Source organism: Aphelocoma coerulescens, chromosome 7, assembly GCF_041296385.1.
Source record: "Aphelocoma coerulescens isolate FSJ_1873_10779 chromosome 7, UR_Acoe_1.0, whole genome shotgun sequence".
Classification (NCBI taxonomy): Eukaryota; Metazoa; Chordata; class Aves; order Passeriformes; family Corvidae; genus Aphelocoma; species Aphelocoma coerulescens.
In genome coordinates, this window is record NC_091021.1 from 1,108,500 (window position 1) to 1,136,100 (window position 27,601).

The 27,601-nt window shown below is 46.3% G+C and overlaps 1 protein-coding gene across 2 annotated transcripts; it reads right to left on the minus strand.

Moving 5' to 3' along the window:
* Positions 1-333: 333 nt before the first annotated feature.
* Positions 334-25,917, minus strand: USP40 (ubiquitin specific peptidase 40). 2 transcript variants are annotated; one of them, XM_069021662.1, is made up of 32 exons: positions 25,837-25,917; positions 23,961-24,177; positions 23,661-23,728; positions 22,780-22,893; positions 21,831-21,995; positions 21,253-21,399; positions 19,721-19,864; positions 18,562-18,690; positions 18,204-18,305; positions 17,524-17,631; positions 16,556-16,877; positions 16,036-16,117; positions 15,025-15,196; positions 14,461-14,545; positions 13,627-13,697; positions 12,436-12,755; positions 11,862-11,988; positions 11,482-11,539; positions 11,169-11,222; positions 10,330-10,418; positions 9,817-9,903; positions 9,294-9,330; positions 8,750-8,814; positions 8,560-8,634; positions 8,010-8,136; positions 6,805-6,899; positions 5,524-5,642; positions 4,972-5,037; positions 4,538-4,748; positions 4,319-4,414; positions 3,460-3,554; positions 334-2,314 (listed from the first exon to the last, which is right to left on the minus strand). In XM_069021662.1, the coding sequence occupies exons 2-32, from the start codon at positions 24,157-24,159 to the stop codon at positions 2,209-2,211; spliced, it is 3,735 nt and encodes a 1,244-aa protein (XP_068877763.1). In that variant the 5' UTR covers positions 24,160-24,177; positions 25,837-25,917; the 3' UTR covers positions 334-2,208. The 2 variants fall into 2 exon arrangements, with proteins under 2 accessions (XP_068877763.1, XP_068877764.1); XM_069021663.1 differs by lacking the exon at positions 25,837-25,917 and adding an exon at positions 24,630-24,636.
* Between the last annotated feature and the right edge of the window lie 1,684 nt (positions 25,918-27,601).

A 27,601-nucleotide genomic window follows, 5' to 3' on the forward strand; every position in this document is an offset into this window, starting at 1 on the left:
GCTCCAGACTGGCTTTAATTTGATTAATTTAATTTGATTCTTCCCGATGGGGGAATCTTCCCAGCCATCCTCAGTGTCTCCCAGTGCTTTCTCCACAGTGACTGGAAACATGAGACAAAGCAAAGCTGCTCCTGCACTCAGAGCCCTGAGCCAGGATGAAGCCAGGAGCCTCAGGAAAAGACAAGAGCCACAAGGGATGGGGAAACCTCACCCAGAGATGGGAATGTTGGTTCAGGAACACTGGAAAATTAAAGCTAATTAATAATGATGTCAGAAACCAGTTTGTGCCATGTCCAACCAGTGAGACATCCACAGACAAACCAACTAGGCAGATAGAAATGACATTTTATTTTGTGAAGAACACTTGAAAAATAAAGATGAAAGCTTTTCCACGCTTTGCAAGTAACCATCAGAACCCATGGAGTCACAACAACTCCGTTTTCCAAAGGTGTTTCCTCCCCCCAGCCCCGTTTTCCATGAAGTCTTTCACTGTGGAATGGCCCACACGAGTTTTAAGGAAAAAAAAAATGCATTTTGAGCCAACATTAGAAATAATCCAAGATTGGTTCAGTGCAGGTGCTGCTACATTACACTTGAACAAAGGCACAAAATTCCCACTTGGAATTTGCATTTCAGTTTCTCCAAACTTGGTGTTCTCAGGGAGAAACCAGAGGGAAGGCTGAGCTCAGTCCGGCTCTCCAGCAAGAACCAGAGGAACTGAAGTGACAGCAAATAAATCCACTGGGTTGGAACCATCCAGTGACACAAACCTTTGGAACCAGCACCTCTGATCCCTGCTGTAAACCCAGGCAACACAAATGGAGAAGGGAAAACATCAGCTGCCCTCCCACGGGGCAGAAAATGTGTCCATGAAACTGGGATTTTTCAGGATTCAAGTGAGTGAGGACATGGAACAGCCCCTTCAGCAGAGAATCAGCTCCAAAAAGCACAGGAGCACCTGCTGAATATTAAAGATATGCACAGAAATAAATAATAATCGTGTGTTTCGTGGTGCTTTTCACCTTCTTGCTGATAGCTGAGTGTCAGTTTTGACCTTTCTGTTGTCTGAAACACCAGAATATTGTTAACCTACAAAAGGTACATGAAAAATCTCACCTTTGCCAAAATTTGAGGAATCTGCTGAAGTGGCAGCTCCTACTACAAAATCTACACCAAATAGGTCAAATATCTCCTGCAGCCCCCAAAAGCAGCTTGTGTTTTGTCCTCTCATTATCACAGATTTAATTAAGGATAATCAGGCTCACTTAGGAGTTAATACTTCAGAACCTTTGAGCTGCTCACACCCCCTGCTCCCACAGAGGCTGGAGATCAGCTCAGGACACCAAGAGAAACCTGTTCTCCAATGTAACAGAGTATCAGAACAGCTGGAAAGAGGAGAAATGAGGGAAATTCCTCTGAAGAGGAGCACTGACAGTAAATACAGGCCTTCTTCCTGAGTACAGTAAAACCTACTGAAGATCAAACATCAGATCTGTCCATTTTTCCAACCGTTTTTGTCTGTTAATGAAGTTTAGGGCCAACAAAAATGCCCTAGAAATTGCAAAATGAAGTTTATGGGCAACAAAACCAGCCCTGGAAACTTCAAAAATGTAAGATTATCTCCCTGTTGTTCCATATCACAAAAGGTCTCCAGGTTCTACATCTTGACAGATCCTGGATTTGCTCTTTCTTGAGCCAATTTCCTTCACTTTGTTCAGAGATTTCCACATTTCCCTCATTCTCAGGTCTCACCAGCTCCTACAGACTTAGGTTTGTAGGTGAAGAGAGAAAAGCAAATTCTGGTATCAGCAGTAACTTCAGTGATCAGAGCTGGGAGAAAACTCTAAAAAGAGATGATTAGGACTGCATTAACTCTCAGTAGTGATGGTGCAAGGGGTCAGACCTGACCCAACAAAGCATTTAGGGTGATGACAAAAGAGTCACCGAGGGGTTATACGATGTATTAATCCTTTTCCTCCTACGTAAAGTGCATTTACTCAGCCTGAGAGTAAGTACCACACTGAGAAAGGGACCTTAAAGCACTTCCCCAAGAGAGAGCAGAAGAAAATCAGAGTTATCCCGAATCCTACACCCAGTTTTTCCTCAGGGATTCTTGAAGACACTTTGGGAAAGCCCCTCTTGCTGCTGGAGCTGAGGTCCTGCAGGCCAGGTTAGTACAGGGTGGTGTGGGCACAGCAGCTCCTGGTGCTATCTGAACACACCCACGTTGATGGAAAGAGCCACTTCTGGTTTCCGGGGCTTCGTGGGGAGCCTCTCCTCGGGGAAAAAGGGATCCTGGACACGCTCCTGGCGGCTGGAAAACAGAAATGATGGGGTTAATGTTTAGTGCTGAGCCTCAGCTGGTGAGCCTGGCCTGAACCCTGAGTTCCAGGGAGCTGTAAAACAACCTGTGCCAAGGAGTTCATTTTCATCTCCATGGTGTGCTCCAGGAGAAAAAACCACGAGGCTCAGTGTAGGAACACTGAGAGCCAGGAGTGTGAATTATCCAAGTGCTCCCTTCAGGATTACTGAAATTGTGTGCTCTGACAGCACCCAGCTACCACTGGCCTCAAAAATTATCCAATTAGTCTGAGCCATGGCATGGTTTGGGTTGGAAGGGACCTTAAGGACCATCCCATTCCACTCCCCACCATGGGCAGGGACACCTTCCACCATCCCAGGCTGCTCCAAGCCCTGTCCAACCTGGCCTTGGACACTGCCAGGGATCCAGGGGCAGCCCCAGCTGCTCTGAAAAGCAGCAAACACTTTGCATGTTTCTAAAGTGTAGGAACCCAGAGTGCCGAGAATATTTCTCCGGCTGTTTTTAAGGGTTCTTACCCCCCTGAACAACATTGTTTTGGCTTCAAACCTTGGAAAAAATTACCAACAGTCAGACAAGAACTAGAAAATACAGTGGTGGGAATTAGGTGATAGACTACGATGTAAGATTGTCACAGGGTTTTAGAGGTTTTGGGCTTCTCTTTGTAGTAAGTAGATAAGAGTAAAAAATATCAAAATGGAGGATTGTTGTTGTTCTCTAAACCTTCTTCTCCTTCTTCTACTACTCCATGTTCTCCAGTAAAAGTAGTTTGGAATGATTGGACAGAGAATTCCACAGTTCCTGCCCGTGCTACTGAACAATTGGTAGGAAAGTGAAAATAATGCACGTTATTAGTAACCATTGGTTAAATTATCTTTAAAAGGCTGTGTAAATCTTGATAGAGAGGCCTCACTCCTGCTTTTCTGTGCTCTATGCTGTACCTGGGTCACGCTGGTGGCTCTGTTCCTCTGATAAGACTTAATAAACAACTATCTGGAAGCATTGAAACTCCAGGAAAAGTCTCTGTTTCTCTTTGAAACTCCTTGCAAGGACTTTTAGAAAATTCTCTCCCATCCAGAGGGACTTGATTTACGGCACAGTTCAGTTTCACTAAAGAAAATGAACTAAAAACTCACTACCTTTTCTTCTTTTCCAGCGCCAGCTGCCTTTGTTTCTCTTTCCCAATGTCGTCCCTCACGGTGCTGAAGTCCTTGGTGTCATCAAGGAGAAGGTTCTGTTGTGAAAAAGGATTTGAGAGATCAAAGTCAGGAGGTCAGACTATTTCCTAGCTGTTCCTCAACGGACACAATACATTTTCAGATTGTTTCTTTTGACTAGTTTTGCACCAATTAATTTCAAGTTAATTAGAATTGCAATGGTTTGAGTTGGAAGGGATATTAAAGATGATCCAGTGCCACCCCTGCCATGGGCAGGGAACCCTTCCACTATCCCAGCTTTCTCCAAGCCCTATCCAGCCTGGCCTTGGACACTGCCAGGGATGGATTTTTTTCCCACAGGTTAAGCAGCAGGACAGGACATCACATTTTTCTCCTACTGCTCTAAAACCAGCCAGAATAGTCTTTCCTTCTAACTAAGCCTTACTGCTAGCTCAGAGCTCAGTGCTGGGTGATTCCTTTTTACACCATAAACCAGAACTGTCATAGTTCAGTAATCCATCATATGTAACAGGTTTGTATCTATAATGGGATTTTTAAAGGGCATTTCCTTGGGTTTTACTCAGAACTTCAAAGAAGAAACAAACAAACAAAAAAAAACAAGTCAACAAAATGAAGTCAAGAAAAAAGATCCAGGAGAAAAACAAAAAGCAGCAAGAGCAGCAAGAAACATCCTATCAACACAATGCAATGTCCAAAGCCACATCCCAGTACCCTCAGAAATGCAGCAGCATGAGAGAAAACCAGGAAGAAATGAAGATACTGCAAGGGGGACAGTGTCTGAACCTAATCCTCGTGAACAATTAAATCCAAGGTAATTTACCTTCACCCCAATGATGTCTCCATCCTTCAGGTGATAAGGTGCTGACTGCAAACTCTCCTGCTTTCTCCTCCTTTTCCTCTTGGAGATTTGCTGTGTCTGAATAAAACCAAAGCAGAAGAGTTTGGAATTCTCCTTCAATACAATCCCTAAGGAACTGCAGCCCAAACCAACATGTGCTCCTCTCCAACAACTGTTGGGTTCTGTCATTCCAGATCTTACCCAGCTAGATATTGGCAGCCACTCAAATCTCTCAGGGAAGTATTTGGCTATTTCAATTTTATCTACAGGGAGACAATAGTGAGAAGCCACTCTTTGCCTCAGAGCCCAGGTCGTGCATTCCTTGGAGATATCCCACACCAAATCCCGGGAGTCGGAGTAGTCCCTCTCTCCTGGTATTCCCATCTGGACTCGCAGCAGCAGCTCGTGGGGGCTGGCAGCAGGATGAGAGAACAGACATTCTTTGAGCCATGCTTTCAGAATTCCCAGCTTTCACTCCCTCCTGCCCTCCCCTCACTTTGTTTGTGGAAAACAATAAACAATTTCCAAGGTTTTCCCACATCCTGAGAGCCCTGAAGTTCAAAGCTGCTCAGTCAAGGCTCCCCTCAAATGCAGAGCTGAAAGAAATAAGAGAAACAAGGATCTTGAGCTCTTACCCCAAATTCTCTTCTTCTTGCAAGGGTTCTATGCAGATTTCCACTCTGGCACCCAGCCTGTAGTCACTGCCAACAGAACAGAGATCGTCTATGTGGCTCTGGAAATGGGCTGGGAGAGCTGGGGGTGCTCACCTGGAGAGGAGAAGGCTCCAGGGAGAGCTCAGAGCCCCTTGCAGGGCCTAAAGGGGCTCCAGGAGAGCTGCAGAGGGACTGGGGACAAGGCATGGAGGGACAGGACACAGGGAATGGCTTCCCAGTGCCAGAGAGCAGGGCTGGATGGGATATTGGGAAGGAATTCCTCCCTGTGAGGGTGGGCAGGCCCTGGCACAGGGTGCCCAGAGCAGCTGTGGCTGCCCCTGGATCCCTGGCAGTGCCCAAGGCCAGGCTGGACATTGGGGCTTGGAGCAGCCTGGGACAGTGGGAGGTGTCCCTGCCCATGGCAGGGGTGGGATGGGATGGACTTTGAGGTCCCTTCCAACCCAAACTGAGCTAATGAATCTCCCCACAATGCATCCCACATCCAGCCTGCTGCACATTCCCCAGGAATCCCACCTGAGTCTCTGCTTGTTGTCCCGGAGGAGCTTCCCGGGGCGTCTGCTGTCCACTGTCCAAGCTCTGAGGAACGAGGGCAGGGGCACAACCTGCTCCTGGCAGCAGGGTAAGGTCAGAGCCTGAAAACCAGAAATACTTTGTCAATGATTTTAGCAGCCAAGTCTCCTTGGGAAAACAGAAAACCACTGGACTAACTCTCAAAAAAGAGGGCAAGGTATTGAGATTTATTCCACACCAGCTGTTGCTTGTGGCTGTGACCAAAATATTCACTTTTCAACCTCAGAGGGAGTTGGATTTCCCTCCCTCTCAACAATTCTCAACACAACTTCCATTTCCAAAGTACCCAATTTCTTTTTTTTAACCAAAATTTGAACAACTGGGAGGGAATGAGGCTGTTGGAATCGTTGCCCCAGTCTCTGGCCAAGTGCTGAGCTCCTCTAAGCCCTTCCCAAGACACAACACTTCCCATGCTCAGCCAGTTCTCCTTGCTCAAGCTGCAAACAGTTTTCCACAGCAGTAGCCTGGCAGAGCGCCCAAAACTGAAGTCCCACCCAAAAAATGAGTGTTGGTATGGAGCAGAACCAGGTGAGAGATCCTTCCCCATGCAGTTCAAGTAGAACAATCAACTGGTTAAACCATACAGAGCCCTTTGACAGGACTGGGTTATGTATTTTTGCAGGTTTGGGGTGGTTTTGGGGTTTAGTTTTTTCATTTGGGGTGTTTTGTTGGGTGTTTGTTTGTTTGTTTCGGTTTGGTTTTTAGTGTATTAAAACCATACAAAGATGTTTTTGTTTCTGGCTAAAGAAACTTGAGCCAGACCTTCCTGGCAGACAAACCTGTGCACCCCAAAGCAATTCTTTATTCATCAGCTTCCACATACAGAAATAAAAATTTAAAAAAAAAAAGATGCAGAAAACTGATACAGGAACAATGTGGAAATGGCAAAGTGGCTTTTGAGGAGGTGCTTGTTATGTGTGTGCTTCCCATGGAGAGCTCTGACACTGTGAAAGAAAGAGAAAGGCTGCAAGGCAGAGTTTCAGCTGAGTGCAACGAGGCTCCCGCAGGCCAGGACACAGGACAGGGAGGATGGGGACTGCAGGGACACTAAGGAAGTGTCTGAGCTACATGCTCCAGCTGCTCTTGGTACTTACCAGTGGCCATGGCATAAGTGCCATGGCACAACAGACTGGAGACAAGGGAAAAGGAAATAAAGAATAGCTGTTAATAGAGCTCAAGTGATCACAGCGCTGCTGCACAGTCCAACACAGGAGAGCATCTAACCTGCATCTTCAGATCTTCCAGAGAGGCTTCTCCTGCTATCTCTATCCTGCCAGCATAACAAAGATCCAGGCCTGGGTGGGTGGGTTCTGGTGAAGCTTTGAAGGGGGGAGGGGGAGAGGGAGGAGGAAGAAACAAATAACAGAAGAATGAACACGATTTGTATAGTCCTGAGAGGTAACAGTCACTTCATGCTCACATTTCACTTAGAGAAGGGGCCTGACCCCCAACTTGGAATCCACTTAAAAAACCACAATATCAAGGAATCCCACACTGTTTTGGGTTGTAAAGGACCTTAAAGGTCACCTCATTCCAACCTCCTGCCATGGGCATACACAGCAGGTGAAACACACCCTGACAGTTTCCAAACAGTTCCTATAGAGATCCTATACTGCAAATTTCAGAGCTAGGAGCAGCTACTCCCGTTGATAAATCCTGTTAGTTATTGGTTAAAACTGCTGCAAGCAAAGTTAAACTGCTCTTAGCTCCACTACTGAAATCATCAGGGGAGAAAGTGAAACTCAGTAAAGCTTTGAGACAGAAGGTGAAAAATGCAAAGAAAACTTCTGCAAGGAGAGGGGTCCTGCCCTGCAGCACAACTCAGCACCAGAGGAATATTACTTGTAATACAAAATGAAAAATCAATTTGTTCTCCATTTTCCAATTCTGTTATTTCCACTTCATTTTCTTCTACCTTCTCAACCCTCACTTGATTTTCCTGCCCTGCCTGGTTTTTGATTTGGATTTGACCTTTAGGAGAGCAAACAGTTAAAACACCGCATTTAAGGTCTTTTATTCTATGCAGGCCTTACCCATCCCTCCTTTTACAGCTTCCCAAAAAGCAGCACAGCCTGAAGGGAATTAAATGTGCCCTCAGCAATCTGGCACTTGAAGCCAATCACCTCTGTGCTCATGAAGGAAATGCTTTCCAATGCTGCCACTGCCTTCACTACAGAGACTGACAAATAAAGAGCCCCTGCTACCAAATTTAGTGGGGTTTTGAGCAAATCCAGCTGAGGAACATCCCTACAACAGGATTATCCAGCATTTATGTCCAAAACTGCATCTGGCTCCTTTCACCGTAACCTTGATGCAACTCATGCAGCTCCTCCTAGGTTTCAGAAGGATTTGAAGGCTTTGGATTAAAATTTGGGTTTGACTCCAAGAGCAACCACAGATGATTCCTTTCAAAGCCTGGCCGAGCTCACCTGCTGCAGCAGACACCTGCAAAGCATCCATCTTCCAGGTCACCCCATTCACCTGGTCCTGTGCATTCTCTCCATGCTTCTTATGGCTTGAAGGCCTCAGCCACCAGATGGGGATCTTCAGGAAACCCTGCAACAGAAAATACAGAGGTGGCTCAAGTGTTCTGTGCAGACAAGGAGAAGTTGCACCTTCAGCACAGGAAGAGAGGAAAGATTTGTTTAAACCTAAGCTTTGGGAACAGGCTGCCTGTTTTAGAAATGCCCAGGGAAGTGGAGGAGTCACCGTCCCTGGAAGTGTCCAAAGAATGTGTGGATGTGGCACCTGGGGATGGGATTTAGTGGGGAGCACGGTGGTGGTGCAAAAATAACGATGCTACAATTCTGCAAGGGAGAAGCTGTCCCAGGCCAGGTTGGACAGGGCTTGGAGCAGCCTGGGACAGTGGAAGGTGTTCCTGCCCATGGCAGGGGTGGCACTGGATGGGCTTTGAGGTCCCTCCCAAGCCAAATCAGTCTGGGATCCCAAGTATCCAGCCACTGCCCGCTCTTCTTTTACCTTTTCTGGAAGCTTTCCTTCAGTTACAACCAAAGTGTCTCCTCTGCAAACGTTGAGCTCCTTCAGGGTGGCATTCTGCAGGAAGACAAAGCACAGGGTCTGTGTCAGTCCACACCTGCCTTTCTCCTCAGGGAAAGTCTCCACAGGACATGGAGCAAAGAACCTATGGACTGAAACAGGATCCTCTTACTTCCTGACTTAATGCTTCCCCTGCTTCGTAGCACCAGTCAAGCCTTCTCAAATGCCAATTGTCACCTACCAAAACCCAAAAAGACACACACAGAAAATTAATTAGTCACTAATGCCAGTTTGGGAAAATATTACAGAACTCTTATGAAGTGTCAAGGGTCCTTTTTCTTTTTTTTTAATCTGCTTTTTAAACACAGCTCTGACTAAATGAATTATCACTTTCACCTCTTTCCCCAGATCTTTTGCTATATGAAAATGATCTTGTATTTGCATCGATTTTTCTTCCTCACCTACCTAATTATTTTCCCTGGTTTCAGAGGAAAAAGAAGCGATTCTCATGTGTCAAATTATCATTTGAATTTACAACAAGCTCTTTAAAGTAAAAACTATATTATGAAGATCTCATGTTTAGAATTCTTTCCCCTCCTCACATTACAACAACACACAGACCATTGAAAAACTTACAAAGGTCTAGAGGTAGGAAGAGCTGTCCTAAAAATGATAAAATTTCTTTGTAAAAATATGTAAATAACAACACAACCAACCTGATAATCCAGATTTCTCCAGCATTAAATTGAGACACTGAAAAAATAAACACGGAGGAGAGTTGTGTCAACGCTGAGGCTGGGAAATAAATTTTTTAGCAAATCTATGTTAGGATTTTCTGACATAAAGAGAAATGGTCAATTCTTAAAACAATGAGATAGACAAGATGTATTTGGGCCATATATTAAACCCTTCATGGAAGAGATGGTTTTCAGGCAAGAAATTCACCACATCAGCTGAGGCAGCTTTCCCAAACTGGTAAAAAATTAAACCTGTGCTGTCAAGTTTGTTCCTTTACCTGAACAAATTCTGCCCCAGAGTTTGCAGATGCACCTTTTAAAAAAAACCAAAGCTGCAAATTCAACATTTTCCAGCCATTATTGGCCACCACTGCTGGGCTGGCTGCAGCCAGAGCTTCCTTCACTCCGTGCATGGCTCTTCCCAACTCCTCTGCCTCCAGTTCTGTGCAAGGCAAAGGGTGTAAGGAATGTTGTCCAGGTGCTTGGGAGCAGCCAGCCTCACCTCTCTGACAGAGGCAGTCTCCTCCACAACTATCTCCATCTCAGGGCTGCAGTTTTGGTCACTCCCAACCATGAAGTACAGGAAGAGCTGAAAATCCAAATGCAAACTGTCAGAATAAATATGGGAGTGTAGAAGTACAGTGCAAAAACAATTCCTGTGGCAAGAATGTCATTAAGCAGCATTAAACTGGCACAAAAAGCCAAGAGAGTTGAGTTATGGCCATCAGCAGATCCTCATTAGCCACCCCTGGTCTCTAGAAATGCACAACTACTCCTTCTCCTGCACATCAAGGCCAGGCTGGACGGGGCTTGGAGCAGCCTGGGATAGCAGAAGGTGTCCCTGCCCGTGGCAGGGGTGGGATGAATGAGCTTTAAGGTCCCTTCCCACCCAAACCATTCTGGGATTCTGGGGTATTTACAACTTGCACATTCCAAGAGCAATATCCCCCTTTTTCCCCTTATTCTCTTTAGGGAAACCCCTGCACCAGGCTCCTCCCATCCCACACTGCTGTACCTGAGTGGAAGCTGGAGCTTTCCCACGGCACAGCCCGAGCAAGCTTCCCATCTTCAGCTCTGCCTCCTTGACTGTGTAATCCTCAGGCACTTCGGGGAGGACAAAAACAGGGAGAACATCAGCAGCTGCTGCTTATAAAAACATCCATTTTATCATCTTTAGAACAAGCTGAAACCCTTCGGTGCCCTTTGGAGAGCTTCACTTGCACAACTCTGAGAGCACATCAGTGAGTGTCCTAGGAGGAGAGCAAAGACATGGACATCTCTCCAGGGCTCCCTGTCCATGGTTTCACCATTCCCACCATGAATCCCCTTCCCCACCACAAGACCAGCTGGAATGTCCCTCGCTGGAACTCATGTCTGATCCTTTCCTCTGGGAAGAATCTGTCCCTGCCTTCTCTATGCTTGCATGCTAAGGAGTTCAAGATGGTAATCACCCCTCCTCCCTCCAAGCCTTTTCCTCTTCAGGAAGCTGGAAGAACCCAGCTTCCCTCCTCTTTCACACATTCCAGCTCCCAAACTATCCTGGGTGCTCTCCTCTGGAGACAAAGGAACAAAGCTGGGGGTCCTTTCCCACTGAGCTCTGCCCATCAGGAGCACAGGTGGATTAGGGATGTAAGGAATAAAACCAAGCTCAACATTTAAGTTTAATCTCTACCTTTGTATTGGCAATGTTAATTAACCTTAAAACTGGAAAACTCCCCCACACAACTGGTTCAGTTAAGACTAGAAATCAGCGGAGTTAAGTGTGGGTACTTCTCTCCCAGGAAAGGACAAACAGAGGCTTAAAATCTCCCCAGTGAGTTTCTTACAGAACAGCGATGAGATAAATCAATTTACCTGGAGACAGAAGTTTCCCATTGCCACTAACAGGTCTAAGACAGCTCTCGTTTGCTGCAGCAAAAAGGGCAGGAAAGAGAGAAGTATTAAGAAATTCAAATAGGAAAAAATTTGGCTCAGAATTTCAGACAGGTAACACCTTTAAGATTAATTACAGCAGGTTTATCTCAGAGGCCACTGTGACGTCTCCTAGAGCCTCCATCAACAGTCTCAGCTTTTATTCTTTCACTGAAAGGAAAACCCTACCACTAAACCCACTAAAAAGCCAGTACATTGTAGCATTACCAGAGTGATAAAGCAGCTGAACACTCACCCAGCTCCTCCTCCAGCTGAAGCTCCCGGATCGCTTTCATTTTGATATCCAACATCACCTAGACAGGGACATTAAAAGGGACATTAACACCTCCAGCCAGGAATGCCACCAACACTCCTGCCTGTCCTAGCGCCAGTGCACAAAGAGCACCAAACCATCCTTCCCTCCTCTTTTAGCTTTGGATAGTGACACCACCTCAAACTTCCACTTACAGGGTGGTCCAAAGATCATTCCGTGTTCTAGTGTTTGACACTAGAACACTGCACTGGTTCAAGCTACCTGCACACAGCCCAGGGACTGTAGCTCTGAGCTGAGCACTATTTTCAGCAGGGAAAAACTTAACCCCTGGGCCAAGCTGCCCAGGAAAGCAGAGTCCTTACTGTTTCAATAGTGGCAGTGATTTTAACGAGTTTCTCCTCCTCTTCCACCCCACAGAAGTTTTTCACTTGGAGCCAGCTGATGTCATAGGTGAAGGCAGTCAAATTCCCACTTGCCACGTTGACAAAGCTGTGGGAATCAGCGGTGCAAGGACAGTCAGAGACAGGGAAACTGCACACTGGCAGGGCTGCACCACTCACCAGCACAGCTCCCACATAAGTGCATGATGTTAAAGTTGATGGCATCACACAGAGCAGAGGCTTCAGGGAGCACAGAGTGTCATGAGACCACAAATTTGCCTCTGGCAGCTTTGGATTCACTGAGTGTGAGTTGTTGTCACGGTGTTTTTCCCCTTTACAAGTGTAAATCAAAGGATGTGACTGTTGCTGCACTTTGAGGGCAAGAAAAATCCACTAGCTGATAAATACCTGGTCTCCAAATCTTAAGATGAAAATACTCGTATTTGTAAGCTCCAAGGGATAATTAGTTACAAGGATCTATCCTGTTAGCATGATTTGAACTAAAAGGTTTTGTCAAAATTGCTTTTTTTGTTGAATTACAATCAGAAAAGGTTACCTCTGGTCATGGCTGTCTAAGATCAGCACTGAGCACCCATCCCTGAGGCCAACACTTCGGACTGTTTCCTTCATGTCTTCCTCACGGAAAACTTCCCAGTTCTTGGCTTCTCCCTCTGCTCCCGAGCCATTCTTGAGGATGATGCCTCCGGCTGGAGCCAAGGCTGAGTGCAGCTGGCCCAGGCTGGTGCTGCAGGAGAACACGTGCTGGGCCTCGCTGAAGTGCTGCCCCTTCCCGCCCTCGTTGTGCTCGGCCAAGCGAAGGACGTTGAGCACCACGGGCTCGTGGTCAGGGCCCGTCAGCACCTTTGTGCCCCCAACCTGAGGGAGGGAAGGAAAGAAGGAAGGAAGGAATGCCAGCTTTGTGTGGGGCTGGCCCATAAAATACAGGGGAGACTGGGCAGCGAGAAAACTGGGGCAAAAAATGGACGCTCTCCCCTCACAAACAAACCACCTCTGACCAAAGCCTTACTGAACAACCAACCAGAGGAATCCACAGGCGCTGGGAAGAGAAAGCACAAAGTTATCCAGAGCAGCTGGGGCTGCCCCTGGATCCCTGGCAGTGTCCAAGGCCAGGCTGGACAGGGCTTGGAGCAGCCTGGGACAGTGGAAGGGGTCCCTGCCCATGGCAGGGGGTGAAACGAGATCCTTAAGTCCCTTCCCAAACCACTCCATGGTGACAGCAGCTGGAAAACCAGTGGACACTTGGCAAACCATAAGAATTTAGCCCCTCAGGACATTAAAGAATTACCCAAATGTGACTGAACATTGTGACTTTACATTTTAAAACTTGGTCTTCCTGATATTCAACCCAAGCAGTAAATACAGTTCCTTGCTGAAAGAAATTTAATGACACCAAAGCTGGAATAGAAAAAACTGTATCAAAAACCAAACCAAGACAAAAACAACTGATACTACATGTTTGGCTGGTTTTGTTTGGTTTGGGGTCTTTTTGTTTTTGAGAAAGCTGAAACAAAATGGATATTTTTACAGTAAAAAATGTTTAAATGTAGCATTTTATTCCATTACAGAGACAGAATAAAATGCTGTTTCATAACCACTTCCAGGTTAAGCAAAAAAACTTAATATTAAAACAAAGATGGAAAACTACAAGAGGAGCACAGGATTTCAAGACCACACACAGTCCTTTCTCTTCAGAGCTGACAAGGAAGGAGTTGTTTGGTTCCTTTACCTCTTTGCCATTCCACACGAAGATGTCTGCTCCATCAGCCAGCCCAATGCCATCCAGGGTCAGCTCATCTCCTAAAGAATAGGAGCAAATCCTCAAGTTCTTGCACCCCACAAAACACACAGACAGGGTCAGCAAGTTTTCAAAAGTCACTACACTTAAAGAACTGCACAAGCATGGGGAGGAATGTTTAGAGCAGCTCTGAGTGTCTCTGTATTTTGACGTCAGCTTCCTGGAGAGTTGGGTTATGTTCTGGTTCAACACTCATTTTCTGAAGCTGACCACAGAGAACATAAAATTTTAAAGTTACTGAACAGGTTTTTAAAGACTGACACTTAGAATTGCCTAACAAAGCAAAGCTGGAGACAAAAATGATGATTTAAAAATCTGATGTACCCTTAATAAATTAATGAACTCTTTATGCAAGCATTTCCCTTTACTAAATTCCTACTTCACTAAAGTCTAACCTACATTTTCCTTTGATGTCACCCGTGCTCCTCTCTTCTATCCTCTCCTCCAATCCTATGAAAGCAAGCATCCACAAGCCAATCAAGGGCAAAATACAGACTGAAATGTTCTTGTCAGCAAATGTGCTTAACTTGCTTAAGATCTGCAGTCTTACTGCATTTCACACCAAAGATTCCACAGCAAAGTCTCCAAATCATTCATTTCCACTAATAAGAGTGAAATCAATAATTTAAATAACTCAACATGAGTCTGATCTAGAAGAGTGTTCAGTACTACACATCTCCAAGATGGTTTACAGATGAGATCCTTGATGTCTGCAGGAATTAAAATACAGCAATAGCATGGAAGCCTTGCATGCAGTGCTCTTACCATCAAGCACCTGGTACAGATGTAATCCTGCTGGCAAAGGCTTGGCCATACTGAGAACCATGTCCCCTTCCCAAGATTCCAACATCTAGTTGGGAAAAGTAACCAGAAAGATTATATAAAATAACAGTGAGCAGTAATTCAGCATTCCAAATGACAATCTGCTGAAAGCTGTCACAGCCTGCCTCCCAAGCTCACTTGGTGACAACTTAATTGGTGACTCCTTGAAAAGACAAAGACAAATCTGCCACAAAATGAAATATCAAGAGTAAGCCTGGAGTTCTGCAGAGTGTCAATCCATGGCCATGCACATGCTGCCCAAATTAATTCACTAGCTTGTGTGAATTTTGAAGTCTCCGTAGTCAAAATTCCAGCAATTTCATGGCTTCAAAACCAGATCCCACACCACTCTTTCCTCCTGGGTAAACCCACATTAAATATTTAGCCTCCTAAACCCCATTTACTGTTGAAAATACCTCCTTGACACAAAGATTGCAGCATAAATGCACTTGTAAATGTTGCAATGGCTCAATTAAAATGACGCCTGAGTTGATGTAGTGCAGGTACCTGGAACACTGCCTGTCGAAGGTCTCCCAGTGTTCTCCTCCTGTCAATAGTCAAATCCACCACGCTCTCTTTCCAAGAAAGTGAAGGATGCAAAGCCCCGTTGTGGAATTTATAGCAGGAGCTCAGGTGGAGATGTAAATCAATGCCATTGCTTGCTGAGTCACATTCAGCTCTTTGGGAGAACAACAGGACAAACTGGTGAACTTAACACCAAACAGATGTTTCTGTGTAGCTGTCCTGGAGCTGATCCCCCCAGGGCTAAATTCCCTGTCACATCCCCTCCCCTCCTTTATACCCACACCTGGTTCTACCAGCTCAGTGTAGCAGCAAACATTTAAAAAAATAAAGCAGTGGAGTTCACTCAGACAGAATCCCCAGATGGTTTGAGTTGGAAGGGCTTGAAAGCTCATCCAGTTCCCCCCTGCCATGACCAGGGACACCATCCACTAGCCCAGGTTGCTCCAAGCCCTGTGCAGCCTGGCCTGGGACACTGTCAGGGATGGGACAGCTACAATCTCGTGTGAAATTCTCCATAAAACCTGTCACTCTTGTGTCTGTAGTTTGGTATCTTAACTGTGATTCAGGAGTTATCAGCACTCGTGTCCCTCAGCACAAGGGACAGTTTTATCCAACCTGAATACCACAAGCTCTTCCCTCCACTTTTCTGGCAAAGAACAAAATTCATCTGTTCATTCACAGTAAACCAAGTCCTTCCCCCTTCTCCCAGTGGAGAACTCCCTCTGTAAACACAAGTAAGATAATGCATTCCACTCTCTCCCCAGAACTGCAGGGATTTGCACCAGAAAATGGTACAATTTGAAACTCTAAGTATGTTTCCCTTGAAATTCTGTGGGATGCTTGCTAACAGGGAAACCAGCAGAAGGTGGATATAGAAATTCTGTTCTTCAATTAACCCCTACGACTCTGCTCAATGAGTTTCTTTCCTTTTGAATCCCTTGGGAGTCCTGCAGATGAAAGCTGCTTCAGATGGGTACAGTGACACCAAAATACCTCTTTTTTTGCAGCTCTGTGTTAGCAGCATTCATTTCATTCAGCAGGTGCTCAGGAATTTGGTACCTTGGATTTCCTCGTGCTGCAACAAAAAAAATACAGGCTCAAAATGTGATTTGGCAAACAAGAAAAGTGATCAAGATGAGACATTACAGTACAATAATCACTGGAAACCCAGAGAAATTATGTTCATAATAGAGGAAACTCAACTGCAAGGTGATATAAAGAACAAACAAATGCTTTTACTCCTTCCAATCAATCTTTCTTTAAGGGAAATTAACACATAAATGCCATTAACAGCAACTTGTATTTGTTTCAGCTGATGCTCTGCTGTTATTTGTGGAGCATGCTAAAATAAATTAGTCAACTGAAGCCAATTAACAGGTCACCACCTCCTTGTATCTTCATTTAAATCTTTTTTCAAATGATCATGACAAGGAAAACTGGTGGAAAAAAGCTCGGAAAGGACAAAAAAGCCCAAGAGCCCCCCCCCCAGAATGTCCAGATGAGCTTTGTGTACCTTCAGGAGGCCTTTTCAGCTGAGCTTTTCTGTAGAACAGCATGTAGGCACTCTCTTTACCCTGGAATTGTTTCTCAAGATCCTTCTCCTTGATGGGCTGGACTTTGGAATCATTCAGGTCAAACCAGTGGCACCCAGCAGAAGTGGCCCTTGGCCTCGGGGGGGTTTTCTCACAGTTCCACTGCACATCATTCTTCTGGGGAGGGCTCTGGAGATCTCGTCCACCAGAATCCAGCTTGAACAGGAGCTTGTGGGTTTCCTTCAGGCCTACCTTATTTCCATCAGGGCTCAGCTGGAATATCTGAGGATGATTCTGCAAATACTGAAAGGAAATAAAGGACAGGATGAAGAAGATGCCAAGTTTTGAATGCAGCAGCCTGCATTAGGCTGCTTCACCTGATTCTCCTCAAAGTGAAACACACACCCCAGTATTACTTCAACCCTCATTTTATGGTGCTTCCTCGTGTATTTTCTCAGTTTATCTCTGCAAAAGCCTCACATCCACACTTCACACCTACATTTAAACAGTTGTTGTGGAAACTGCAGGTAGCTCCCTTCAAAAAACAGGCAAACATCAGTTTTCCACCTACCTACACCACAAATGCTGAAGTATTTTTCTTAAAACATCATAAAATACAGTTGGAAAACAAGGTTTTACTGGAGTATTAATTTCATGGACATGCTCTAACCAAACAAAAAGTGGGATACATTTTCAAAACCTCATTTCTGTAGCTCAGGTTAATTTTTCATAGGCAAATCATGGAGTTGGAAAAAAAATACAAACTCTCAGGCAGACAATTCCTTGGGAATCTTGTGTTTCCCAGCCTGCTAGTTCACCTTACAGACCTCTCCCTGCACATGCTAATCCAAGGGTCCATATTCTCAATTGTCATCCTACTGACTATTCAACAGGAATAGAAATGATTATAAAAGTTACCTAAAACCAAAACCAACAAACCTGTGATTACCTTTCGTAATGCTCCATATTGTTTTCTGTATTTCTTATTCCAGGACACCCCTTTCTTCTCCAGTAATTTCTGCCCTAACTGATCCACGGGGATTTGTTTAGCTTCTTCCTACAGAGAAATGAAAACCTGAGGTAGCAAAGGCTACAGAAGTCAAGGGATCAACACAAAGAAGCCAGTTTTGAAGTGCTTTAATCATTCCTGGTTTTTAATAAGCTGCTGTAGCATCATCTGGAGCTGTGTCAGGGCAGGGTTAGGTTGGATCTCAGGGAAAGGCTCTGCCCCCAGAGGGTGCTGGGCACTGCCCAGGCTCCCCAGGGAATGGGCAAAGCCCCGAGGCTGCCAGAGCTCCAGGAATTCCGGGACAACATTCTCAGGAAAGCACAGGGTGGGATTGTTGGGGTGTCTGTGCAGGGCCAGGGGTTGGATCAGTGATCCTTGTGGGTCCCTTCCTGCTCAGGATATTCTGGGATTCCTTTTGCAACAGCTTTGGCGAGCAACTTTAGAAATATTCCAAGGAGCTTTTTCTCTATGAATAGCCACTATTAAAGTCAGGTTTTAAATGTTTCACAGCAGGTTCAGAAGAGCTCTGGACACTTAAACCTGCCCACTCTCACCAACACCAACCCCTCGAAGGTTCCCTAGTTCCACAGCCAAAGCAATGAACTCCTTACATACCATACCTCTGATAAAATCCCTTTTAAGACTGCCAATGGATTTTCTGTTTCTTTGCTGTTCTCAGTGTCTCTTAAAGCCTTATCTTCAATCAGCCCATCCTCTTCTTCCTGGGGAAGAAAGACACTCACAAATATTGTTGTTTCACACACCATTAGAGGGTTGGATTATTCCGTGCTGACATCATCATGCACAACTGAGGAGTGTGAAGGGCATTCTGATAAACTGCCCTTCTCCATGAGGCAAGACACACAAAGCCTCATTAAGATATTAATTAAGTTTGGATGCACATTCATCCACTAGCTCTTAACACTTTTCTGCAAAATACAACCTCTAAAGCAAGGAAGAAAATCCTTCAGGACTTACTTGGAGTTGCCAGTTTCCTAATTGATCCACATCTCTGATATAAACATGATAGTGTCCTCCATAGCAGCCACCTTTGTGTATAATAACAGAGAAGAGCTCATACATGTACTCTGAATCATCCATTTCAGTCTTTAAAAAGAAAAACAATAATTGTCACAATAGCAGAGGTCAGTCTCTCACTCAAGGACAGCTTTACACCTTCAGCATCACTTCAGACATTTCTCAGTGTGTGTTTTGCACGTGCAGAGATTGAAGAGGCTTCTCAGGGCTGGGGACACAAGGAAGGACTGACACAGGCCATGGAGCAGGCACAGGCTGACAAATCATAAAATCATGGAATGGTTTGGGTTGCAAGGGACCTTAAAACTCATCTGGTTCCCTGCCCTGGGCAAGGACAACTTCCACTGGACCAGGGTGCTCCAAGCCCCGTCCAAGCTGGCCTTGGACACTGCCAGGGATGAGGCAGCCACAGCTGCTCTGGGCAGCCTGTGTTATTAAACAAGCAGGATGCTGAACAACACTGGAAATCCAAAATATTTTCAATTTCAATGTTTGCTCACAACCAGGCTTGTTTTGCTTAAAAGAGAAGAGCAAAAAGAAGCAACACTTAGAAACACAAAAACTGAGGGGGAAAAAAAAGCTTCATCAAATGCAAACACTGAGAAATTTCCAAGCTTGCATTGCAACACTTCAAGAAGAAAAATGTCTGTTCCATAACAGTGCCTCTATTATGTTGTTTAAGGGCCAAAATTTGTCATCAAGCAATGGCACAGCTCAGTTTATAACCAGAATCATACTTAGGAATGCAAACAGAGATTCCTGAGAAAAATGGAATAACCACAGGCACGTAAAGCACATATAGCTCAATTTATACAGGATGTTATCAGAGAATAACAGCACAAAAATACATTTCAATTTCCATTTCCAGATAATACTCTCCCTGTCAAGGAAAGGTTAGATAACTTCTGGATATTTATTATACCCTCCCCCCCTGTAGCTATAAGGTACTTCCCACTCAGCTCAAAAGTGGAGGAGGACACCACAAAGTTCCACAAACACCTTGCCCTGACAAAATGCAAAATAAAAGACAACCTCTCCTTGAGATGTGGGCTCTCTGCTGAGCATACAGCAACTTTTAGCCAATGTAAACAGTACCCACCTGCTCACAGAAAGGCCTCAGGTTGATCTGGATGGGGAATGTGTAGCAGCTCGTTTCCTTGTACCTCTCACACTTCTCAAAGTCAAAGTTGAACCTCAGCAGGGAAATGGTGAGGAAGGGAGGCAGCTTGCGTAGCTTAGCAGACTGGGAAGGCATTTAAAGGACATTTGAAGCACAGGGTTAGAACAAAACTGTGCTTCCACACTGCTGTGGGCAAATCCTTTTCCAAAAAGCTTTGTAATCACCAGGCAGACCAGATCGGTGCCCTCATCTTTAAAATGTCTTCATTAATTTTCAATTTCTCTTCCAACCACACAACCTAAAAGCAACCCAGATCTTTCCCCCTGCTAAGCCCCACATCCTCCTTGATTGGTGATCACCAGCCCCATACTTGGTCCTGCCACAGCAAATAAAGGACATTGGTGACATTCTAGTCAGTTATGACATTTCCATAGCCCACATTTCTACTCAGGCAGTCACAGAACAACCAGGAGCTGAAGTCTCCCTCATTGGTACAGGGGAGCACCTTTGAGGCAGGAGAGCCAGGATAATCCATTTCAGTGAGGAAGGATATCAATCCAGGTCCAACCACTTGATGTGTGAGCACAGCAAGAACCCTTGTGAGAAGTAAAACCAGCCATGCTGTAGCACCTCTGACTGCAGGTGTGGATTCCATGGCCACGTTTCTGAGCCTTTCCAATGTCTCCACCCTCTCCTTCACCAGCAGAGCCTTAACAGGGAGGCCCCAGGAACCCACACAGGGTTTAAAGAAACCTCCTGAATCAAAGATTCCATTTGCACCCACAGCCTGGCAACCCCCAGCTACGTGATTTCCTACCAAAATTCAGAGTTCCCACTCTCCTCCTGCATGGATGAGCACTTCTGATACACAACTTACCCTGGCCTGTCCTTGGCTTCCCTTTGGACTACTCCCTGCACACCCAGAGGGCTGCAGGGTTTGGCCTTCACTCCTCCTGCAGGAGGCCAAGGAGCTCTGGTGCTGGGACGAGGGCAGAGTGCACCAACAGCCTGAGTCTGCTTCCCTCCCCCAAAAACAAAGCAACAGCTGCTCATTGTTTTTTCTCTCTCATTTGGGTTCTCCAGAAGTCAGTTCCCATGATTTTTCTCTCATTGCATGGATCTGTTTGTTTTTATTTTATGCTCTAACTTATCTTTTAGCCAATCCTCCACAATGCCCAGAGCCGGGGTGCAGCAGACATAAAAACCTGCAGCAATAGCTGGAAAATAAGCCACAGGAGCTTTTCCTGACATCTCTGCTGAGGTTTCACAGAATCCCAACAGGGTTTGGGCTGGAAGGGACCTTAAAGCCCATCCCATTCCACTCCCTGCCATGGGCAGGGACACCTCCCACTATCCCAGGTTGCTCCAAGCCAGCTTTGGACACTGCCAGGGATCCAGGGGCAGCCACAGCTTCTCTGGGCACGCTGTGCCAGGGCCTGCCCACCCTCCCAGGGAGGAATTTTTTCCTAATATCCCATCTAACCCTGCATCATCACACCCCAAGGTGTTACCTTTGAAGCTTCAACAAGTTTATCACAGGCTCCACATCGATACAAGTTGTCATTCTCAAAGTATTCTTCTTCCACGTACATGTTCCACAGGGCCTCCTCCAAGCCAGCCACACCTTTCACTGCCACGGTGAGGTCTAAGAAATCTTCCTGTGCAGAAAGGACAACAAGAAATGAGGTTCTGAGGGCTGTAAGTTTGTGGTGATTAGAAAGATACTCATCCTATTCATCACAGCTGAGGGGGAAAACCCCTCACACATTCACAGAAGAGAAATTGATTTTAAAAACTGGGGGTTTTTTAACTACAAAGAGCATTAAAGAGCAAAGATATGTTTTGCTGTTGTTACCTCAGCTCCCTGCTAACTACAACCACCAAAGGCACTGCTTGTGAACTCAGAAGATGCAAAACATTTGGGTTTTTACCCCAGATGGAGATGGTTTAGAAAATGCAGACAAAACTTAAAGTCCAACACTCACTACCTGCATCCAACAAAGATGACATTATTTCTGGACTTTGAAAACAAGAACGTTTGAAGCCAACAGAGTGAAGAGAAGCCACCATGGAAGATCCCTGGCTCTACCTGTCTCTCACTGACGTTCTTGCACTCCTTACAGACAATCTGGTTGACAACAATGCCATGGTACAGGCGGTTGATGAGGTCGTGGCCCGACGTCCCCACGAGGGAAGTCTCCAAAGCACTGAACAGGATCCTGTTCAGCTCCTGCACATCGTGCTGCCTCATCTCCTGCAGGAGGAAAACCCAACAGGAAGGAATCAAACAGTGCTGCGCTTGGTTTATGGCTTAAAACCAACATATACGGAGTGTCACAGAGTCTCACTGACTGCTCACACATTTCCTCCTTGAGTAATGAACTACTGCCTTTATTATTGTTATTTTTAATCTGGTTATGCTACAACCCACCTAAGACACTTTCACTTGGGTAGAACCACAGAATTCCAGAGTGGTTAGGTTGGAAGGGACTTTAAAGCTCATTTTGCTTCATCCCTGCCATGGGCAGGGACACCTCCCACTGTCCCAGGCTGCTCCAAGCCCCAATGTCCAGCCTGGCCTTGGACACTGCCAGGGATCCAGGGGCAGCCACAGCTGCTCTGGGCACCCTGTGCCAGGGCCTGCCCACCCTCACAGGGAGGAATTCCTTCCAAAAACTCCATTTAAACCAACTTGCTCTCCATTTGAAGCCATTCCCTAGGTTTAGATTAATCTCTGACTAACACAGTTAACTTGGGTCAGAATCTAAGTATCTAAGGACAAGAAGCCTGTTGGAAAAACACTCCTGCAAAAACGAAGGAAAAGGAACTGGGATTGTATCTAAGAGAACAATCATCTTCTGCTCCTTCCTGTGAACAAATGCCACGGACCCCATGTGGAAATCCAACAGGATACAGCAAGAGCTGACCCTATCCAAGTCATCTCCACAGCTTGAGGGATTTTAAGGTATTTCCTAAATGTCAGACTTCCAAAACCCATCTCCATTCAGGGAGAAGTGTGTTGGGACAGAGATTGGCACCTCATGGCTGCTCCAGCCGAAGCTCTCGGTGAGGTCTGTGGTGGATGCAGCCTGCTGGTCCAGGAGCAGGAGCTGAGCAAACAAGCGCTGCAGCTGCAGCGGGATTATCCGAACCTGGAAACAGCAACGGGAGGACACAGCCAGCACATCAGACACAGCCTTCCAACCAGGCATTTCAACAAAACCAGAAGCAATTTACTACAAAGTTGGTGATAACCTACCCTTGTCTATCACTTGCAGACCACAGGCTAGTCAACTCACACCAAGTCAGACTTTGTTCCCAAAAACCTGCAGTGTCTCACCTTACACAGCCAAGCAGAATCTTGGGATGGCTTGGGTTGGGAGGGACCTTAAAGCCCAGCCCATTCCAACCCCTGCCATGGCAGGGACACCTCCCACTGTCCCAGGCTGCTCCAAGCCCCAATGTCCAGCCTGGCCTTGGGCACTGCCAGGGATCCAGGGGCAGCTCCAGCTGCTCTGGGCACCCTGTGCCAGGGCCTGCCCACCCTCCCAGGGAAGGATTCCTTCCCAATCTCCCATCCAGCCCTGCCCTCTGGCAGTGGGAAGCCATTCCCTGTGTCCTGTCCCTCCAGCCCCTGTCCCAAGTCCCTCTGCAGCTCTCCTGAAGGGCTTAGTGGTGGGGTGGAATGAGACAGGAGGGAGAACATCTCAGCAGCAACAGATTCAATATCTGATTGCTGAAGCAAAACCTCCTGGCAATGAAAGCTTAGAACTGTGTGAAAAGTCCAGCATCAGCCAGCCCAAACTGCCTCTCAGTATCAAATTTAGCTTTTCACCCATTTTCATAACTTTCACACCAATTGGAACCATATTCCTCCACATCAACATCGGACAGGGGCAGACAAGGAAATTCCCAACACCTTTGCATCTGGTTTCCTGCTGTCATCCAGAGTCCCGAGTTCTTCAGGTCCCAGGGAGAACAGAGCCTCTACAATTGGAAAAAAAATAAATCATTATTTAAAAGACCACATCCCCTCTTTAAAAATTTAATGTATTTTAACGTGAGGCATTACGATGTTGTTCTGCAATAATTTATTTGAAGTGAAATGTACCCCAAAATTACCTCAGTTCATTCTGTTTCTTTAACAAGTCACCAGAAATGCGACTCTCACTAAAATATCAACCCCAGCATTATCTTATGAAGGTTTTGAGCCCCTCACCTCGAAATTCAGGTGTGAAAAGCAGAGTTTGCAGAAGGGAATTGAGGTAGCAGGTCCCACCCTGGTTTTTGATGCCACTGAGGTTGGTGGAATCCCTGGGAGCTGGAGGCTCAGACTCTCTGGGCTTTGATTTCTTCCCTTTCCCACAATGATTGTTCGAAATAAAGGAAAAATCCTCTTCAAATAAGTCCCCAAACATCGTGAAGGCAGAAGAGTCCTTTAAAAAGATAAAACAAGCACCAAAAAAATGCAGCTGAACCCGCCCACCTCAAATCCTCCAAGGTGAACCTGGGAGCCCTGACTGAAGAAATTGTTTATTTTTTTTCCCCCTCTTTTCCTGGTTATTTTAAAAAATTAGTGCCAGCTCCACGTAGAAGTGTAAATTAATGTAACAAAAAAGCCTGATTTAAAAGCATTTCTGCTACCACAGGTCTGAACAAACCAGAACCAAACCCACCACAGTTCCATTTTGCACAAAGTTCTTATTTATTCCTACACGTGAACTGGCCCCTTCCTTGGATTATCCTTATCCACCTCCTCCAAACCCCTTGAACTTCTTCACCTGAGACATTAAAGCAGAAAGACTTTAAAGTTTCGCTTTCCCAATGAACATAAATAGAAAATAAATCACTTTGCATCGGCTTTTCCTCCTCTGAATGCAGCTCTTACCCCTCGACTGCCTTAAAAACTCTGTACAGGCCCCTCCTCCCAAGCTGCTGGATGTAATTCCTGGCCTTGGCACTCATTCCTAGCTGTCTCCCAGCCTTCATTCCTGGTTCCAGTCAGGCCTGTTGCACTTCAGCATGCAGATTATTCTCCTCCCTGAATGCCCAGCAGCTCCTGAGTGGATTGTTTATCCCAAAAAAGGGCCGTATATCCAGGAGACACCACCCACCCACCGCTCCAGAGAGGCACTCGAGTGCCAAATCCTCCCTCGCTCCTTATTTCTGGATCCTCCGAGCGCTGCTTCCCTTAAAAACCACACAGGAATGTCGCCTGCAAGGAATTCTGGATGGCCCGGTGCTTTCACAGAGCAGGGACACCTCAGAGCACAGGGCCTCCTCCGCCTGCCAAGGCTGCAATAAATCCACGGCAGGACATCCCCAAATCTCTCCAATAAACCCACAGCCAGAGATCCCAACCCCCCCTCTAACAAAGCCATGGCAGGAGAAGCCAAAACCCTCTACTAAACACATGGCAAGAGATCCCAAATCCCGCAGCAAATCCACGGCAAGAGATGCAAAATCCTGTAGTAAATCCGTGACAGGAGACCCCAAAACCCATCCAGTAAATCCAGGCAGAAATCTCCAAACCCCTCTAATAAACCCATGGAAGAGGCCCCAACGGGGTCTAGTAAAGCCAGAGAATTCCCAAACCCCTCTAGTAAATCCATGGCAAGAGATCCCAACCCCCTCTAAGAAATCCATGACAGGAGACCCAAAAATCCTCTAAGAAATCCATGGCAAGAAACCCAAAAATCCTCTAAGAAATCCATGGCAGGAGACCCAAAAATCCTCTAAGAAATCCATGGCAGGAGACCCAAAAATCCTCTAAGAAATCCATGGCAGGAGATCCCCAGACCCCTTTAAGTTATCAATGACAAACGATCCCAAAACCCCTCTCATAAACCCATGACAGGAGACCCAAAACCCCTCTCATAAACCCACGGCAGGAGATCTCCAAACCCCTCTACGAAATACATGCCGAGAGACCCCAGAACCCGCTAATAAAGCCAGGCAGAGACCTCCAAACCTCTCTAGCAAACCCATGACAGGAGGCTCCCAAGCCCCTCTAATGAACCTATGCCAGGAGCCCCCCAAGCCCGGCAGTCTCCCCCGGGCCGGCGATCCCCAGCCCCTCCGAGCCCCTCACTCACCGGGCCCGGCCCGGCCCTACGGCCACGGCCCCGCGGCCGCCGCCATGTTTGTTGTGTGGCGCCGCGCAAAGCACGCCGGGACGGGCGGCCCGCGGGGAGGGCGGGAGGCGCGCGGGGCATGCTGGGAGTTGTAGTTTCCCCTGCGTGAGGGCAGGGGGCGTCCTGGGAAGCTGTGGGACCTCCAGCCCTGGGAGTGCCCCAGGACACGCTGGATGAGGGCTTGGAGCGATCTGGGATAGTGGAAAGTGTCCCTGCCCATGGCACGGGGTGGAACAGGATGAGCTTTAGGGTCCCTTCCAGCCCAAATCATCCTGGGATTCTGTAAAGACCAGCTCCTTCTTTCAAACAAACAGTCGTTTTGTGGCGTGGATTTATTACAGTCATTTGGGATCTCCTCTCATGAATTTATTACAGGGGTTTTGGGACGTCCTGCCACGGGTTTATTAAAGCATTTTGGGATCTCCTCTTGTGGATTCATTAGAGGGGCTTGGGGATCGCCTTTCATGGATTTACCAGAGGAGCTTGGGGATTCTATTGTCATAGATTTATTAGAGGGGTTTGAGGACCTCCTGCCATGGATTTACTAGAGGGATTTGAGGCTCTCTTTTCATGGATTTATTAGAGGGGTTTGGGACCTCACGCCATGGGTTTATTAGAGAGGTTTGGGATCTCCTGCCATGGGTTTATTAGAGGGGTTTGGGGATCTCCTGCCATGGGTTTATTAGAGGGGTTTGGGATCTCCTGCCATGGATTTATTAGAGAGGTTTGGGATCTCCTGCCATGTGCTTATTAGAGGAGTTTGGGGATCTCCTGCCATGAATTTATTAGAGTGGTTTGAGGCTTTCTTTTCATGGATTTATTAGAGAGGTTTGGGACCTCCCACCATGGGTTTTTTAGAGGGATTTGGGATCTCCTGCCATGGGTTTATTAGAGAGGTTTGGGATCTCCTGCCATGGGTTTATTAGAGGGATTTGGGGATCTCCTGCCATGGATTTATTTGAGAGGTTTGGCATCTCCTGCCATGGGTTTATTAGAGAGGTCTGAGGCTTTCTTTCCATGGATTTATTAGAGGGATTTGAGGCTCTCTTTTCATGGATTTATTAGAGGGGTTTGGGACCTCCCACCATGGGTTTATTAGAGGAATTTGGGATCTCCTGCCATGGGTTTATTAGAGGAATTTGGGATCTCCTGCCATGGTTTTATTAGAGAGGTTTGGGATCTCCTGCCATGGATTTATTAGAGAGGTTTGGGATCTCCTGCCATGGGTCTACTAGAGGGATTTGGGGATCTCCTGCCATGGATTTATTAGAGGGGTTTGGGATCTACTGCCATGGATTTATTGGAGGGGTTTGAGGCTTTCTTTTCATGGATTTATTAGAGGGATTTGGGGATCTCCTGCCATGGGTTTATTAGAGGGGTTTGAGGCTTTCTTTTAATGGATTTATTGGAGGGGTTTGGGACCTCCTGTCATGGATTTATTCCAGCCTTGGCCAGTGTGTTGTAGCTACCCTAACAACTCCCTCCTGAGCCTGGAATGGCCCAGCCTGCACCTGACAGGATCATCAAGCTTGGAAAAGACCTCCAGGATGACCCTGTCCCACCCTCACCCCAGCACTGCCATCATCACCCCTGAACCACGTCCCCAAGTGCCACATCCAGGCTCCTCATGGACACTTCCAGAGACGGTGACTCCGCCATCACCCTGAGCAAATTCTTCCAGTGCTTAACCACTCTTCCAGGGAATTCTTTTTTCTAATACCCACTC

Coding starts and splice junctions, on each gene's coding strand:
- USP40 (XM_069021662.1), bottom strand. CDS start 24,159: ATGTTTGGGGACTTATTTGAAGAGGATTTTTCCTTTATTTCGAACAAT. Junction 21,996..22,779: donor TCGGCTGGAGCAGCCATGAG/GTGCCAATCTCT, acceptor TTCCTCCTGCAG/GAGATGAGGCAGCACGATGT. Junction 8,137..8,559: donor AAGGAAAGCTTCCAGAAAAG/GTAAAAGAAGAG, acceptor TTTCTGTTGCAG/GGTTTCCTGAAGATCCCCAT.